The sequence below is a fragment of the Mesoplodon densirostris genome, chromosome 8 (genome assembly GCF_025265405.1).
Source record: "Mesoplodon densirostris isolate mMesDen1 chromosome 8, mMesDen1 primary haplotype, whole genome shotgun sequence".
NCBI classification, from domain to species: Eukaryota; Metazoa; Chordata; class Mammalia; order Artiodactyla; family Ziphiidae; genus Mesoplodon; species Mesoplodon densirostris.
In genome coordinates, this window is record NC_082668.1 from 87,722,032 (window position 1) to 87,740,455 (window position 18,424).

General features: G+C 42.1%; 1 protein-coding gene across 5 annotated transcripts in view; it reads left to right on the forward strand.

The window, feature by feature from the left end:
* The first annotated feature begins 3,981 nt into the window (after positions 1-3,981).
* Positions 3,982-18,424, forward strand: part of NOSTRIN (nitric oxide synthase trafficking) — a 62,766-nt gene continuing 48,323 nt past the window's right edge. For 3 of the 5 annotated variants that reach the window (XM_060106388.1, XM_060106389.1, XM_060106392.1), the window contains exons 1-3: positions 3,998-4,076; positions 12,078-12,239; positions 14,055-14,140. In XM_060106388.1, coding sequence (XP_059962371.1) covers positions 12,126-12,239; positions 14,055-14,140 — 200 coding nt within the window. In that variant the 5' untranslated portion in view covers positions 3,998-4,076; positions 12,078-12,125. Of the gene's footprint in view, positions 4,077-12,077; positions 12,240-14,054; positions 14,141-18,424 lie in introns of all 5 variants that reach the window. The other 2 variants (XM_060106390.1, XM_060106391.1) reach the window with 1 other exon arrangement.

The window sequence follows — 18,424 nt, forward strand, 5'->3', positions numbered from 1 at the left end:
GCCTGGTGTGTATCTGCCTGGATATTTTTTCTTATATAGGTACCAAACTACACTCATACTCATTCTTTTGCAGCCTGTTTCTAAGTATATGCAACTAAATATTTTATATTCTATCCTCATTTTTTGGATCTGTTTTTTCCCAACATCCGGGTTGAGTGGCAGTGCAGCATAGTTATGAAACACGGAAGCACTGGAATTAGATAAATCCCAGCTCTCTCAGTCCTAACTATGTGACCTTAGGTAAGTCACTTAACCATCTTGTGCCTCAGTTTTCCTATGAGTATTATAAGGATCTATACAGATCTATCTCAAATGATTGCTATGATGATTTTAAAAGTTAATATTTGCAAAGCACTTAGAATATCTTTACAAATATTACATATTGACACATGGTAAGTCCTCTAAATGTGAGCCCATATTACCATAAGTTATTTAAGCAGGTCCCTACTGGTGGATGTTTGCGCCATTTCCAATTCTTTGCATGCTTTGGCTACTAAAGAAACTTCAAGGCAAGTTTTGAACTGCCCTTAACCTCTGTTACATTTGGAGTCCTTCGTACTAACTTACTGGCGCCAACATCCGCTTACAGACACTCAGCAGATGTGTCCTCTTTGGCGGAACGTCCTCTTTGGCGGAAGCACACAAAGGGGTGGGTGGCGTCCGGTTGAGTGTCTTCGAGATCCGTCCGCTGCAGGTTTTCTTTCTGCAGAGAGGCCACGACAGCAGGCAAATGCTGAGCGCACACAGGGAAAGGAAGCAGGAAGACGAGGATCCGAGTGATCGGACGGTAGGTCACGCTGGAGGCCTGGACTGGAAAGAAGCCAGAGAATGAGTGCAAGCCGGGAACATGTGGCCAGAGACAAACCTGAAGTGAGAGAACTCAAAAGGATGCCTTGGGCACCAACCTTTTGAAAGAAGTGTAGTGTACGTTCTTTGAGATGCTTCATTATATATAGTTCTCATCAACCTGTAGATACAAACGAGGTGATGTTAATATCAATTCCAGAACTATAAGCTCTTCCCCCTTTTGCTCACACAGGAACTCAGCTTCCTCCTCCCAGTCTCCCTGGGCCATTTCTAGGGGTCAGGGATTGGGGATTCTCATATGCTCAAGGACAAACCTCCTTGCCAAGGCGCTTCACCAGCCACAGCCTCAGGTGCTGCAGCCGCCTTGGAGAACCTGCTCTGCTACTTCGTCCCACCCCTACCCTCCACATCGGGGGAGGTGTGCGTGGCAGAGTATGTGTAAGATGGGATGCGAGGTCAGAGGGGAGAATGACCCTATCTCCAAATCTGTGTCTAGAGTCTGTCGTGAACTTAACTCCCCTCATTTCTCTTCCTGACCTCAATCTCTGCTGAAGTTCCAGACAGGTGCCCTGAGGCTGAATTGAAGAAAGGGAAAGGCTGACATACTTCAGCCATCCCCCTCCGGTGTCCTATCTGCTTTATCTCTCGAGTCACTGAAGAACAAATATTAACTGACCATTGTGGTGGGTTGAATGTAAAACAAATCCCAATTCTCTGCCCCCCTCTGTGTGTGTGCCCTTTGCAATGAGACACTCAGCCCCTCCCATTAAGGACTGGAATCTCCCACAGCCCCTTGAATTTGGGCTGGCCTGTGACTGGCTTTGGTCAGTTGAATGGGGCCGAGGTGATGGTGTGTCGGTTCCATGCCTGCACCTCGAGAGGCCTGAGCACTTCCATTCACTCTCTTGGTTCCTCAACATGCCCTAGAACAGCCTGGCTTAGATTTCAGGCTGAGGAAGCCTCGCCTCAGCTCACAGCCAGCCACCCGACAAGCAGAGCCCAGAAGAGCTGCCCTGCCAAGATCAAGAGACATTTGTAGATGACCTGCTTTCGCAAGAGTAGGGCCAGGGAGACCCAAAGAATCACCCAACTAAACCACACACTTGCGAACTAAATAAAGTCATGTGAAGCCACTGAGTTTTCTGTTTATTACACAGCATTACTGTGACAAGAGATGACTGATACAGCCCTCTTTCTAACCTCCAAAATCAAGGTTTTGTTGCAGATTCCAACACCCTTCTGAGAAGCTCAACAAATAGCCAAACTCTGATTCTCAGTATAAATTCAGCCAGGACACCCTGATGCCTGTACAACAGTCTGTGGGAGGAATACTGTAGTAAGATGGAGATACTTTAATTTCTCCAAGAGGACTAAGGGAAAGCTAGTTAGCCTGCTGGGAGAGACACACATGAGGAGTATGGGTGTGAGCATGTCCTACCAACCTCCCAGAGGACCACAGAGACCACGGTAAGCTTGGTGTGATGGCATTTCTTGTGGGGTTGGCAAGGGAGGCCAGTCTCCCCATTCTGAACTGAGTTGGGCCTGATCTGAGACCAAGCGCAGCAGGAATTGGAGGAAGACACGGAGCTGCCCCAGGCCCTGGATCCAAGGCACCAGCCAAGTCTAACTACCATCTCTGAAGGCAAGGAAGCCCTCCAGTGGGACATATCTGAAGTGACATATTACTAACCTCACTTTACAATCTGTCTTAAAACTCTTTCAGTATGACGGGTGCCTGGTCTAATTCTAGCCCTGCGATAGCTACGGCTCCATGTGGTAACCTACAGTGATAACGCTCCTTTGCAGAAGCTGGGGGAGAACCTTGTTAAGTGTGTGAATGGTGGTCCCTGACTAAGGACCTCTCTGAGATTACAGGGCAAGTCCTCCTCCCTCGTTGTCTCTCCCTCTTCATGTGTTATTTCCAGGGACTGTGAATGGAACTTGCACATCAAGGGCAAATGGGTGGAGTCTGAGTCACCTGGGCAGCTCTGGAGTGTTCCCCTGGGCTGTGTGGATGGAGCTCCTTCTGGGCTGGGAACCTATCTGCCAGTCAGAGCAAAGCTGCCCACAGACCAGCTGTCACAAGGCAACAGGCCATTAGCTGGAAATCTCAGGATGGACCCCTGGGCCACAGGTGCAGAGAAAGCAATAAAAAATAAGTTGCTGATGGCTGATTTCTGGTTTTGTTTATCCTTTTGAGTGATTTTTTAAAATGAGGTTGAGGGCTTCCCTGGTGGCGCAGTGGTTGAGAGTCCGCCTGCCGATGCAGGGGACACGGGTTCATGTCCCGGTCTGGGAGGATCCCACATGCCGCGGAGCGGCTGGGCCCGTGGGCCATGGCCGCTGAGCCTGCGTGTCCGGAGCCTGTGCTCTGCAAGGGGAGAGGCCACAGCAGTGAGACGCCCGCGTACCACAAAAAAAAAATAAAATAATAAAATAAAAATGAGGTTGAACATAGAACAATCCTCCTTGACTTGATAGCTTAGCTTCTTGGTCCTCTTGGGATAGTAGTGAGGGTTGTGTTGTGTTAGGCCCCTCAAGGTAGTTAATGTATGCCTGCTCCCTGACAGCCTTTTCTGGACGTTCTCCATTATGGTCATGGTTATATAGGGGTGGTCTTAATTGTTTGGTACCTTGGCCCTGGGGTGATTTGGGGCAGGTGGACTATTGGCTTGGTGTGTGAGAGGTAGATAAGGGAAGTGATTGGGGGTCTGAGCTCTGGATGGTTGGATTGCATATCAAAGCCATGCTTATAAGTTAGTTGTCTACTATCTCTAGGAATTAGCTAACCCTGGAAGGAGCAGTCCCTCCTCCCCAACCCAAAAGACCCCAGTGTGTCACAGCAACTGAAAATACAGAAAATAAAAACAAGGTGAATATGGCAAGCTGAGAGAATCCCTCTACTCTCAGCCCTGAGTGACTGAGTTACCAGGAACGCTTTATAACCTCTGGGCTTTCTTTCAAGGCCACGCAGTTCAGGACACAGTATTCTGACCCCTAAGTATTTACAGGAGTCATTCTCACCATCTCACTCCAGCTCTCTTGACCCGGAGCCATTCTTTGCTTCTTCAGAAAACAAACGGGATTAAAGTCCAGGGCTGGGACTTCCTCCTTGGGGTGTTTGACAAGGACTGACGTACTCTAGGCCCTTTGAATCCCGGAAGTCCAGGACACACCCAATCTTTGGTGCAGCATCCTGAATGCCGGAGCATAGCTAAAAGGACTGAAGCAAACATTTCACCATGAGGGACCCACTGACAGATTGTTCGGTGAGTAGCTCAGTGTGGTTTGCCTGTGTGTGAGAGGGCGGCTGAGGAGTCGATTTATGTAGTAATGGATTTGAACTTAAGAAATTTGGGACGCTCAGAAACCAAACATGTTTAGATATTGGCACTGGTACAAAAGTCTGTGGTTTTTCTTTGGTTCAATTTAAAACAGAGCTCTTTCTAGCAAATGACAGGGCAGGTAATTGTCATCTTTTATTCTCATATTCTTGAAAAAACTTTGAGTGTATGCAGCATTGTATTTGCAGCAGATGGTGGCTGTTTGGGAAACATTCTTCCAATATATGCCAATGGTGCCAATATCGTGCGTGCTGTAGACACACAAATGCTCAGAATGTCTGCAGCTAGTTTGGGGCTCTGGGAATGAAGTCAGGATGCAAGGGTTTTGCATATTTTCCCATATCATTTACAGCCCAGAACTGCAAGGGCCGAGGGAGGAAGTACAGACTCCGCACTCTGTCTGCCCTGCGGTGGTCCTCGGACACATTTACCAATGTGTTTGTTTCAATCCTGGGAGCGGTACCAAAAATAGAAGTTTGGTCAAGTTGTGAGGTGTTAGCTGCAAGAGCAGAGATGTAATTTAGGAAATGAGGAGCAATTAAAATAAAGGGTGGAGGCGGGAGGAAATAAAGTAATCAAAGATGGTCAGTGTGTTATCCCAAGAAATGGTGCCAAAAAACTAAAACTGGTGACATCAGAAGCAAGGGGTTGCATTCATCCTTCAAGTATTTTATTAAAAAACAAACAAACAAAAAAATGTGGAGAAGCAGATAAACAGGGGCTGCCATAAAACCATAAAGAAAAAGATCAACAGAGAATTATTGGTTTCGTTTGTGTTTATTCAGTGGATGTGGAAAGCACAGGCTTAGCAAAGATGAAACTGTATCCACCATCCCACAGAATGAGTTCAGGAATCAGACGAGCTAAATGAGATAAAGTCATGGTGGCTAGTGATATTAATAATGACAGTGTAGTAGCAGGCTCTGCCTACTTTTACTTTTTAAAAACGCAATAGTCTCAGAGGCAAAAAATATACAAATCAATTTTCACTGCAAAGTAAAGGAGCTGTTACAGTGGGGGATTACTGGACTGAATGTCAATATTATGACATAGTATGAGTGTGTTTCATGTTTGGTAAGTGCAATCGTTGTTGCTTTTGTTGTGGTCATCCATTTACAATGCTTGGTGTCAGTTTATTTATGTCTTGTAAAAAAAAAAAAAAGTCTGCCTGCCGCAACTAAGACCTGGTGGAACCAAAATAAATAAATAAATAAATATTTTTAAAAATCGTAAAAAAAAAAACAGCACACAATAGTAACGTGTGTCTAAGGTAAAAAAAAATTCCAACAATATGGTTGTATACAGATTTTAAGGGCGAAACCTCCTCCCTTTGATTTCTTCCGCCCCAATCTTGTCTCTATTGGTAAGCTAACAGATAACTTTTCAAAAAGTCTTTTCTCATTTATGTATTTGTTGTTTGTTTATTTTTCACTCCTTGCATTTGCTCCCTTACTAAAATGTTGACTCCTCTCCTTTTTCCTGATAGGTTAGCGATAATGTTTTTGTATAAGGTGGGTGAGTGGGACGGGGATGGGATAAGTGGAAGCAAAACCTAGGCACCAACGGTCACCAAAGAAGAAATCAAGACCAAGGGAAGAGTGAGATAGTGGAGAGGAAAACTGAAGCCAGGATAAGTTAAAACAAAAACAGAAACTAAAAACCAAAAGCCTAATATCCCTTTCTAAGGCTGACTTCAGACCTGGAACTAGGAGAAATATTTCCTTTGAGCAGCTCCCAAGACAACCCATCACCATATCTCTATGTCAGCTTAATGCTCCCTTCCTGACATGTGGAGTCCTTTTCCCTATGCTGAACTATTGCCCCAAGGACTCCTGTCCTTGTCTCCAAACTTGAAAGTCATCCTTCTGGGCCCACTGCCACCAAACGTAGTCGAGAGCGGGAGGCTATTCCTTCAGCCAGGGTTTCTGAATCCTCTGAAGTCACAGAATCTTTATTTATTTGCAATTGTTTCATCTTCAGCAAGTGTTCAAGTTGATTTCCTGGTGCAGTCCTAGTTTGCGCTTGGGCAACAAGGCTGTGTGAAGATGAGGCTGCAATTTGGCAACAGAATAAAACAAGGGAGTGGACTGCAAAAGAATGCTTCACGAAACAAGTAGTTTCATGAAAAAACCAAAAAGAACGCAAAGCTTTAACTTTCTGCAAAATATTCCATTTCATGAGTCCCTAGGGTTACGTGGAACACAACTAATTCATAAAGCCTTAGCTTAGCTACAGTTCTTAACTTGGTCTACCCCAGTGGATCCACATATGGAAACAGTGGTTTGTGTGACCTTCGATGGGAAAAGCATGACCTATTTATTTGTGTTAGTTTCTAACTGCAATTTAGAATTTCCTCCAATTTTGAATATAAGCAGCAAGTCCTAGTACAACTGCAGTGTCTGTGACTTTGTAACTAATAAAAATCACATATTTTTATATAACATTACATTTGTTTACAGATATCTAGAAATACTATTTACTCACACTCAGTGTGACTTAGAAATTTGGGTAATTCTTAAGACTCATTATTTAGTATGTTAATTAAAAAGCATATAAAATATGATTTAAAATTATATTTTATAAAACATATATCAATATAATTAGTTTCCTTTATAATCCTGTTATTTTGTTTTATGCATTTGAAAATATTTTTCTGCATAAAATAGGTCTCACCAGACTCCAGAAAAAATTTAAAAGCCTCTTCTTTTAGGTCATGCTCCAATGAGCAAGATAAGCTGATAGCTGGGCCATTCTACCTCAAAGAGCTGGGTTAGTGTCTATGCACATATTATCAGTCACCAGGGTAGCACACAGATTGCTTGAATGCTGTGTAGGACTTTTAACTAATCTTGAGAAAGTCAGAACTTATTTGAAGGAGATTTTTTAAAGTTCTCTTTTTGAAAAAGAGAAGAATTGGCTCTGGGCCTTGATGCCTTAATGCCTGTGAGCTTAGCTTCTAATCCTCAAAATATGCCAAAGGAAATCATTTACAAATCCATGTGCAAGGAGACAGGATCAGCTTATCTCCAAATGAAATAATCTAATCATGAAAAAAAAATAGCACCTTCCTAAGAAACAACGCCATAGAAATCAAGGGCAAATAATTAACTATAACCAAGGTTTTGCTTTTACTCACTCCTTCAGTATCCAGGTAGGGACCTGTCAAAGCAGGCTTCCCTGGGTCCACATAGTCAGCCTCTTCTCTTAACTTCGTCAGCTGTTGAAACAGTACTGTGGGGCTGCTCCTTCAGCCTGGTTCAGACACCAACCTGAGCATCCCATTTCAGCGGCTCAGCCTGGGTCAGAGGATATTAACTGACACTAATATAAAAGATACTGGGGTAATGGTCCATGGCTCCTGAGGGGTTCTGGGACACTGCAGAGATAAGGAGGCAGCTTGGGTCTGGCGTGGATGTCGGCCCACAGCATCCCCAGGGTGCATCAGTGAGATGTGTGATGTGCCATTTCATACTTTGTAGGCCTCTGTTTCCTCATCTGTAAAGTAAGAGGAGGAGAGGATGAAGTAGACTATGTAATGTATCTCACAATCTATGACAGCCTGCCATGGAGATTCTACATATTACCCAGGTGCCTAATAAATACAATTTCTTAGTTTACAAAAGCAGTACTTAGACATAGTACACCACAGGAAATCAGTAGCACAGTGCCTGGCATGTGAAAGGCATCCAACAAAAGCTTATTTGATTAACTTTAAGTAGAATATCATGGTTTGTTTAACACTATGAAGATCATCATTACTCCCCGCCCACCAAAAAAAAAAAAAAGCAAACTTTTCATACTTGCACCTAGAATGAAAATGGATTTTTCTAGAGTAATTGAATTTAACCTTCTTAATCATTCAAATCATGGAAAGTCAGAAAGAGCAGCTAGACCAATGTTGATAAAGTGAATTTTTTGTTGTTCACAAGACATCTGTCTAATCATTTCATGTGCCAATTGCCTAGGTTACTAAGTTTTTTCATAACGATAATATTTATCTGACAGAATTTGCTTATAAGTGCTGGGCAGAAGCATTTTCTTTTTTTTTTTTTTTAATATAATAGTGTTTATTTTTACTTGTTGACAGTTTGCTTTATTTATTTATTTATTTTTGGCTGTGTTGGGTCTTCGTTTCTGTGCGAGGGCTTTCTCTAGTTGTGGAGAGCGGGGGCCACTCTTCATCGCGGTGCGCGGGCCTCTCACTATCGCGGCCTCTCTTGTTGCGGAGCACAGGCTCCAGACGCGCAGGCTCAGTAATTTTGGCTCACGGGCCCAGTTGCTCCGCGGCATGTGGGATCTTCCCAGACTGGGGCACGAACCCGTGTCCCCTGCATCAGCAGGCAGACTCTCAACCACTGCGCCACCAGGGAAGCCCCAGAAGCATTTTCTTAATGGCAGAATGGGACATGTCTGTGTACATTAGTTATCTACCTGAAGGGATTTTTAGGTGCTCAGAAAGATCCCACATATTTCTCCACCAGCCTGCAATCCCTTTATCAGGGGAAAAAAAACCATGTCGTTTTTTCCTAGTACTTAATGACCTTAGGGAAAAGCAGCATGTTAATATAAATTCAAATGGAGATGTAAGGGCTTCCCTGGTGGCACAGTGGTTGAGAGTCCCCCTGCCAATGCAGGGGACACGGGTTCGTGTCCCAGTCTGGGAAGATCCCACATGCCACGGAGCGGCTGGGCCCGTGAGCCATGGCCGCTGAGCCTGCGCTCTACAACGGGAGAGGCCACAACAGTGAGAGGCCCGCGTACCGCCAAAAAAAAAAAAAAAAAAATGGAGATGTAAGATCAACAGTAGGTTCTTTCCTGGAATGAATATTTGGTAGGGGGTGGAGTATTCAAAAGCTCAGTAGGTGGGAAAAAAAACAGGAAAAATTCATCTTCCACGACTCTGAGTAGAGCAAAGCCTTCTGTGCTGGTTGATGACATTGGTGAGCGATCTGCACTGCTCATAATACTGAAAGGCAATACCACTCTGAGTACACTTAGTGTGATTATACTCATTAGCTATTTATAAATATATCTATTTCTAATAGATTCTCTAGTTGGTTTGCTCACTTAACATTTCTAATCACAGTTCTGTCTCTAACTAATGAGGTTATCTTTTGCTGTTTCGGCCTTAACTATAAAATAAGAGGATTGGACTTTAGTGGTTTCCAAACTGTGCTCCATGGAATCCCTTCAGAGACCCCTGTGCTGGGTGAGAGTGGGGTGGGGAAGAAAGATGGGAGAGGAGAAGGAGAGCCAAAGCCAACGTCAAGAGACTTCATCCCCTCAAAGCAGATAAGTTCTAAGATTTTCTGAGTGCACACACACACACACACACACACACACACACATGCACTGGATGAAATGGTCTCTGGGGTCTGCTTTGATGTTTATGCAAGTCTGCTTTTGCAAGACAGCTTTTGTCTTCAAGTCTGAGTAGATGGTACAAGATGAAAGGTACAGAATCATTGAATCTAAAAAAAGGGGTTATGCTGAAATAATGGAACTATTTTTAGTCACTCTTTTATTTATTGATGTCACCTTTGCCTCAGTCTGGATCAGGGTTTGTCATGGAGTGTCCAGTATATTATATGTAGAGTCAACGATAAAGATTCTCCCCATTGCTGTAATAAGCAGAACGTCCCATTCTTATCTGATCATTGAGTTAACAACAACATAATGTATTGAAGAACTTCCTGACTTGTGTGTACCTGGGCACACAAGTGCCCAAGGGTCTGGGGGATGAGTTATGGGGGGGGTGTAGCTGGGGGGCTGAGCTCATGGGCCAGTTGCCTCTACCTTGAACAACTTTGTCCATTTATCACATTGTTCCAGTACAAATATCATTTTCCATGTATACCATGATGTGAAAAAAATTAGGAAGTTAGGAAGTACTAGCCTATTAAATGACAGGAAAATCCTTCCAAAATCCAAAACTGGGAGCCCCAGGGGCAACTGATGCCATAAGATGTGCTTGGTTTGAGCAGATTCTTGCTTTAAAAAGTTGAATCTGAATGCCTTAGGGAAAGACAGGCGGTCTCCATACTGCCACAGCTCACCCACTCTCCTTTAAAAGCAATCGAGTTTTGAATCATTGGTTTATAAACTTTCCAGGCTTTCTGGCTTCCTAGAACTAGTCCTGTGGAGATAGTATTTTAAAAATGTGTCTTGGAGAGTTTTGATGGCTTGATAAGTTTGGGAAATGCAGTAGCCCCTGCAGCCCCAGGACAGGGAAAAATTCTCAACTGGTTCTGCTCATTTCCACTTTGGTTAGGGGCAAGTTTTCCCCTACCTGTCCTCATCCTCATACATGGTATCTGAGGCACCCTATTCTTTCCCCAGGACTATTGGATACAAATCGCCTCTTCTGGTGATGGTGGGCTGATGGGGGTCCATGTCCTAAGACAGCTCATCTCAGAGTCCCTTACCTCCCCTCCTAGTTTTCCTGATGGGAGTTTCTTCTCTCTGCTGCTCGGAAGGCATCCTTCCATCCAACTCTCTGCTTTGTCTTCTCCCAGCCCCAGCCTTACAGTGTTTAACAGAAAAATTCACTTTGCAAGCATGCATCCAAATCTTTCTGTCTTGCACATGGCCCCCTGATGTTTTTGTTGGGTCTTTGTTTCTGTTTTGGAGTAAGCTGGAGAGAGAAACAGGTAAGACACTATTTTAAAAGATAGCTTAATAGTGTGTAATACTGTGAGATATTTCTAAGTAAATAAGAATGCTACAGGACCTCTAAAGAAAACCATAAAATTTTATTGAACATGAAATAAGATTTGAACAAATGAAAAGACTTACTATGCCCGTGGGTGGGAAGTCTAAATACCATAAAAAAGTTAATTTCCTCAAATTGAGATATATAGATGTAATGCGATTCCACTTAGGATCTCAACAGGGATTTTAAAAATTGTAATTAGATAAATGTTGATACGGAAGAACAAATGTGCAATAATAGTCAAAGAAATTATTAAAAGGAAAAATTGTTATTTAAAAAGAGCAGAAGCAAAGTATCAATATCTCTGTAACTTAGGTAGTGAGAATATAATGTGTATCATAATTATTGTTTGTATCATTCTTATTTATAAAACATAAAAATGTTTCATAATTAAAAAAAAAAAGTTAAAAGACTTTGTATGAGTTGGAACTATGTTTACCTGCATATTTAGAAAACCCAAAATAAAAGTGGCTTTTAAAAAAGCCTACTGGGCTTCCCTGGTGGCACAGTGGTTGAGAGTCCGCCTGCCGGTGCAGGGGACACGGGTTCGTGCCCCGGTCCGGGAGGATCCCACATGCTGCGGAGTGGCTGGGCCCGTGAGCCATGGCCGCTGAGCCTGCACGTCCGGAGCCTGTGCTCCGCAACGGGAGAGACCACAACAGTGAGAGGCCCGCGTAACGCAAAAAAAAAAAAAAAAAAGCCTACTGTTATATTTCTCTCATACATAAAATAAGTCCAAAAATAGAGAGTTGGGGGCTTCTGCGCTGGCCCCCAGGGCATCAGGGACCCAGGCTCTTTCTCACTTTCTGATCTAAGATCTTAGCATGTGGCATCCATCCTCAAGATCACCTTACGGCATCAGCTGTCATTTTAAGTCCAGGTTTCAGGAAAAAGGAGGAAGGAACTTTCACTAAAACCCAACACAAAACTTTCACCCATACCTCTTTGGGAAGCATTTAGTCACATGGCTACTACACCTAAGGGTGAGAGGGGCTGAGAAATGACTTTATTCCAGGGGCATGCGCCTGCTAAACATGTCTCTATTTTCTTCTCATGATACCTAGGTATGTTTTACTGGATGTTATTTGGTGTTATGGGAAGAAAATAAAAGCCTTAAGGGACAACTTAGTGAAAGTGTTTAGGTAACAAAAGAATAAACAAAAAAGCTAAACAATTTAAAAATGCTTACCAAACTCTTCCATTGTACCTGTAAGGGGAGGAAGGAGGCCTGACAGTATCACATCATTCATAGATGACAACTTATGTTTGTGGAAATAAAAATGAGAAAGCTTGGTTGCTCAATAGTGATTTTACTCTCATGCCTCAGAGGAGAATCATTTCTTCATGACGGAGGCTACATTTGGATTGCACTACAGGTATGTTTTGCTTGCTTGGCAAAGAGTTTAAAAGTTTGTGAATTGTTTGCTGCAAAATTTTAAAACTTATGTTTCAGATACCAATCCTCATTTCAGCTTTTTTGCACAAAAAAAAGCTGGTCCATGGTCCAGAGTTGTTGTGGCAGCTGTCTCTCCAGTTCACTGTCCCCACCCTGGGCCTCCCTCATCCAGGTGCCTATAGGCACCAAATTTTTGCAAACCTTGCTTTAGGAGTTAACAATGTCCTTCTAAAGAGCTTTGCCCTCTCACAGTTGTTTTTGTGTCCCAGACAGTTTCAATGAAGCTGTTTGCTCCTATTGTGTGGCTACCAAATCCTGCCATGGATTTCTGTGTTAAATTCAGGGGAAAGTTAAACTCCTGCATAAAGAGAAAAAGATTTGGTATCTATAGGATTATGTTTCTACATCCTACCTATTGGTTGGTTCCACCCCTGAAGGTAGGGACCTGGCTTAGGTCATTTCTTTAGGTCTTTCTACCTCTGTGCCCTATGTCCTTTTTGCTACTCTGCTAGCTGCTTACTGCAGGTGCTATAGCTGAAAGGTTGCCTCAGCTCTGAGGATTCATATAATGGGAACGTGCCTGCCCCATAGTAGGTGCTCAGGAAGTATGAGTTTCCTTCCCTTTCCCCTTCTCAACAAGGGACCAGCAGCATGCCTGAGACATTTGAGGTCTGGAAGAGGCTGGCTCACTGTATGAACAAAGAGCCACCACATGGCACTCAGTCTACACAGAAGTTGCGTCCTCTTGTGCACAATCTTATTTTGAAAAATGTGATGGGCTATCGCATCTCCCAGATGGAAACGTTGAGACAGTGTGTTTGAGACTTGATCACCTCGCTCATCCACTCTGTGTCAGGGAAGCAGCAGAATCAATTGACACTTGCCCTCTCCATCTGGGCACTTAAAATCTATTGTCATCAATGTCTAGCCTTACCAATACAATTTTCAGAATAACATTGTGGCGTTCTAAGTCACATGACAAAATCTTTTGAACGGAATTTTTGTGTCTACAGGCTAAATTCATATATAGATAAATTTATAAGGTTTGGTTCAACCAAAATGTTCAACTCACTATTATAACATTCTTATTACTAGAGTTAAATGAGACATAGAGGGGCCTAGGAGAAATTTTATTACTAAAGTATTCACTTGCGTTTTCTATCTCAGCCAAGAAGTACTCACTTTAATGGTTCAGGGTTTGTCATGAGGTCCAGGGATAGTATTTAGGAATTTTCAGGGAATATGCAGTGTATTTCAGAATGTATTTTTAGCCTTCCTGGGAATAATAGGGGTGACAGGAATCCAAGTGCACCCCACTGTTGAATTGTTTGCATTTGGCCTAGGAAGAGACAGGTAGACCAGCTTTATTTTTGAAACGTTCTCCAGGATCTTTCACATCCACGTAGAAGAGACTTCATCTTTATTTTAAGAACTCACCCAAAAGGTGTGCATTCTGTGGGCTTCCCTGGCGGCGCAGTGGTTGAGAGTCCGCCTGCCGATTCAGGGGACACGGGTTCGTGCCCCGGTCCGGGAAGATCCCACATGCCATGGAGCGGCTGGGCCCGTGAGCCATGGCTGCTGAGCCTGCGCGTCCAGAGCCTGTGCTCTGCAACGGGATAGGCCACAACAGTGAGAGGCCCACGTACCGCAAAAAAAAAAAAAAAAAAAAAAAAAAGCTGTGCATTCTGTAGCTGCATGATCATTTACAACGACAGTCATCATTACAGCACTGTTCTGAATTGATAGGAGTTCAGTCTTTGGAAGTGCTCATAATCCTTCTGTGCATCTTTTTCAGTATAATAAAGTATACAAGAACCTAAAGGAGTTTTCTCAAAATGGAGAAGATTTCTGCAAGCAGATCACATCCATTCTTCAGCAAAGGTACAAAGTGCATGTTTGCACGAAGCATTTCTTCCTCTTTCATTGCAGCAAGCAATGTAAGTGGAGGAGTGATTACAGCTGTCCTACTTTCCAGAACACAGCGTTATATTTTGGTACTTGAGAAATTGGTTTGAAGAGTGATTCTCTGTTATTGCACATTTATCATTGGGGCACCATAAAAATCAGGAAACAACAGGAAGTAATTCTGCTTGGGAAGGCTCAGCCAAGTCCCTTCTGATCACTACCCTCTCCTGGGGCCCACCATTGTACCAATGTATACCACCATTAGTGCGCTCCTCACACAGATGGCAATTATTCGTTTACACTTCTGTCTCCCTAGCGAGGGTAGTGGCTGTGTCTTACTCATCTTTGTATGCTGAGCTCTTAGAGTCTGGCCTTTTGACTTCTTCAGTAAGTGTCTGTTGAATGAATGCGTGGATGAATGAAAAGTCACCTTTTTCAGTATCATCTTCTCTCTTTTTTATTTACTTTTTTTAAACATCATTATTGGAGTATAATTGCTTTACAATGGTGTGTTAGTTTCTGCTTTATAACAAAGTGAATCAGCTATAGATATACATATATCCCCAACAGTATCATCTTCTCCTAATACTAGATATGATCACGTGTAAAGCTGTTCACTGTGGTGAAATGAACACACTGAACTCAGTTAAGAAAGTTACAAAAATTCCTGCTTAAAATTAGAGTCCACGAAGACTGAATGGGGCCATAAAGGGTGCTTAGGCCATTTCCCTATGTCCAGAAAGCTCTGTAATAAACAACTCCAAAGAGACCTTCAAAAAAGATTGTTTATTCTTTCAAGGGAACCCATTTCAAATTTAAAATATTGTGTGTTTACCATAAGAACAAAGATGCCTGAGTTGATTGCATCCTGTATTAGTAGGTCAAGAGCAAGGGAGAACATTAGCTTTATCAGGACTGATGAATGAGGCCAAGGAAAGATACAGGAGAGTTCAAATGTACTTTAAAAAAAAAATTATATTTATTTAATGAATGCTTGTAAGGAATTTGGATTACCTTTTGTTTTTTGTTTTAATATTTATTTATTTATTTATTTATTTATTTATTTATTTATTTATCTGTGCTGGGCCTTAGTTGCAGGCACGCGGGATCTTCATTGCCCAGTGTGGGATCTTCGTTGCCATGTGCAGGATCTTTAGTTGTGGCATGTGAGATCTAGTTCCCTGACTAGGGATCGAACCTGGGCCCCCTGTATTGGGAGTGCAGAGTCTTAACTGCTGGACCACCAGGGAAGTCCCCAAATGTGCTTTTTTTTTTTTTTTTTTTTTTTTGTGGTACGCAGGCCTCCCACTGCTGTGGCCTCTCCCGTTGCGGAGCACAGGCTCCGGACGTGCAGGCTCAGCGGCCATGGCTCACGGGCCCAGCCGCTCTGCAGCATGTGGGATCTTCCCGTACCGGGGCATGAACCCGTGTCCCCTGCATCGGCAGGCAGACTCTCAACCACTGTGCCACCAGTGAAGCCCTTGTTTTTTTTTAATTTTTTTAATTTAATTTAATTTTTTTTGGTATACAGCAGGTTATTATTCGTCCCCAAATGTGCTTTTATAAAGAAAACAACCAGGTTTGTCAAATGGAGTCAAAAAGAAAAAATATTTTAATAAGTTATTTCTATCTTAATAGCCAAATTGTTTTAATTCTATGAAAAGAAGAGGGAGGACCAATCTGGGAGGGAATTTTTTCTGTAAGAAAATATTTTTACCCATCTAAAAGGAAATTATTTAAAATAAAACCAGTTAACTATTATACAAGTTCAACCTATTACCTAAATTAGAAAGCATCTCCCTCCTGCAGATCAAGAAGAATCTGTACACAGAGTAGCCATACAAGTGACCTGGGTTGCAGTAGGCTGGGCCTTGATTATTTGGTGTCTTCAGGTTCAAAACTAATGCCTGGTAGAGAGCTGTGAAGATGGAAGGCAGGTGATAAATAATGCCCGGTAAACAGACTCAACAAATGACTGAATAAATTTGGGGGAATTACTTCTCCAAAATGGCCCTCTTGTTTTTCCCTTGTCTAGGTAACTCTGTATCTCCGCCTTGCCACAGACATACCTACTTTATATACAGTCAGAACCTTCATTTCTTACCTGTGTCTCTCTTGAAGTTGCTTCCTTAGGTTACCATCCACCCTGGACCTACTCACATGCAAAACTCTCCATCCACACATTCCAGAATGGCAAACAAGCTCCAATGAAGGAGAAACACTTGGGTAGCTAAAGATATCTCCCTTCATGGTTTTACCTCCTCATAGAGCAGAATTTAGAATTTGAGAATCTAAAGAATACTACTGGTGAGCAAAATTACATGCATATCTCTGGGATAAAAACTGCATAGCATAAATACAAAAAGGGGATCTAATGGTTTACCTAGACCAAAAAAATTATGCTGGATATTAGGTTGTTTATATAATAGATGCTTTCCTGAACAATGTATAAAGCTAACCTTTTACAATTAAATCATTTCCTCTTAACCAAGATGCCTTGTGTGAGTTGCTTTATGTTTATTCCTGATAAATGTGCATTTGGCAATATCTCCTCACACTTGAGCTTGAAGCTCTCCTCCCTTTGCTCAGCTGTTTGATCATGTAGTTTACCTGAAGGATGTCATCCACACTAAAAGAGTTAGGTGTTTCGGGAGAACTGTTTTCTGATGGACACAAACTCCCTACTCATCTATGAATATGCGGCACACTGTGATTTTTCCAGCTGTATTCCCACGTGTCAGCTGGCCTTTGCTGAGGCCACCTCCCTTGCCAGGACTGGGTCATTTCTTTCCCATGGGGTGTGATTCTGATGTCACTACCTCTTCCTATGAAGTGTTTGAGCTTTGAGAACATAATTACCATATCAAAAGGAAGAATGGCCACAACATAGCTGGTATTACACTGGCCTTCACTGTCCCTATTCTGCAAAATCAGCAATTAGCTCCCCAGATATACAAAAGATAAAAAGCTGTTTCCCACCAGTTATCTGGGCATGAGCACTGGGCTTATTTTCCTCTTAAATAGATGGGCTTATTACATATGAATCAATGATACCTTTCCCTTGTATTAGAAAAATGCCTAGAAAGCTAGTACTATTGAAAAGAAACTATCATATTACTTAGACAATAGACAACTAATGGAAACTCCATCATACAAGTAAAAGAGTTCTCTTGGAATATATATAGCAGGCATTTCCACTGAGGTTCATGACAGAAAATCATGAAGGCAAATCCAGTGGCCAATATAATGAAAGATTTAGTGAGGGGGCATATGGGGCTTAAGGATACCTGCCACATAAAATGCATTCAGTAAATCCTTGTAGATTGAATGAATAAATAAATGAAAGATAGTTAAGGGTTTATTTTCTTATTATTACATCTACATTATTAGAACAGGGTCTTTACTATTGTTGTATATTAACAATTCCAGACACCTTGCTTAAGAATACATTGGAATGTGGTTCTCCTAACACTTCTGTATTAGCTTGTGCCTACAAGGGACTGCATCCCCATTAAGATTCGAGGCCAGATAATGTTTTATTTCCAATCTCAGCTGCCTTCTTGCATTTGTTCTAATTGGTGGTGATAGAAAAGTGTTGGTATTGAAACACCATTTTGCCTAGAAATTCTGCAATTCATGGTATTGCTTAGCTTCTTTTATCCAATTAGTTTCTCCAGTTTCTTTTTTTATGGTAGTAACTCAGATTTAGCCAGAAACACACAGCAGCTCCTAAGATGCCTAATGCCAAAGTCATCAGGTTCATTTCAACACAAGCACAGATCAGATTCAAAAAGACAAAGGCACATTTCCAGAAACTATTTAAGTGTTTGGTTCCCTGCACCCTCACAGCTAGGGTTTAAACAGACTTTGATGGGAAAGTCAATTTTTTTCTCTCTAAGGAAACTTAAGGTCAGGTTTTCAAATGGCAAGTACCATTTTTAGTTCAATTTTAATTAATTCCTCATAGACACAGGGGCCAGCTACAGTGTTCGTTTTCTATCACTTTTTATCATCTTAATTTTCTTAGAGCACGGTACTCTAAAATTTATTACCTGGTCACTTATAGTCTTACAGTTTAATTTGTGGTCTGTCTAAAATATTGAATCTGATATTTTCTATCTCTCCTTTCTTTCAAAAATATAAATATAATTTATTTTCAAATCTAAGACAAATGTTAGTCTTGATTTATTGGTCAGTCTTCATTATTACTAATGAAAATTTATTGACCTGCCTCCACATGCTGGGAGGAAATTGGAATAT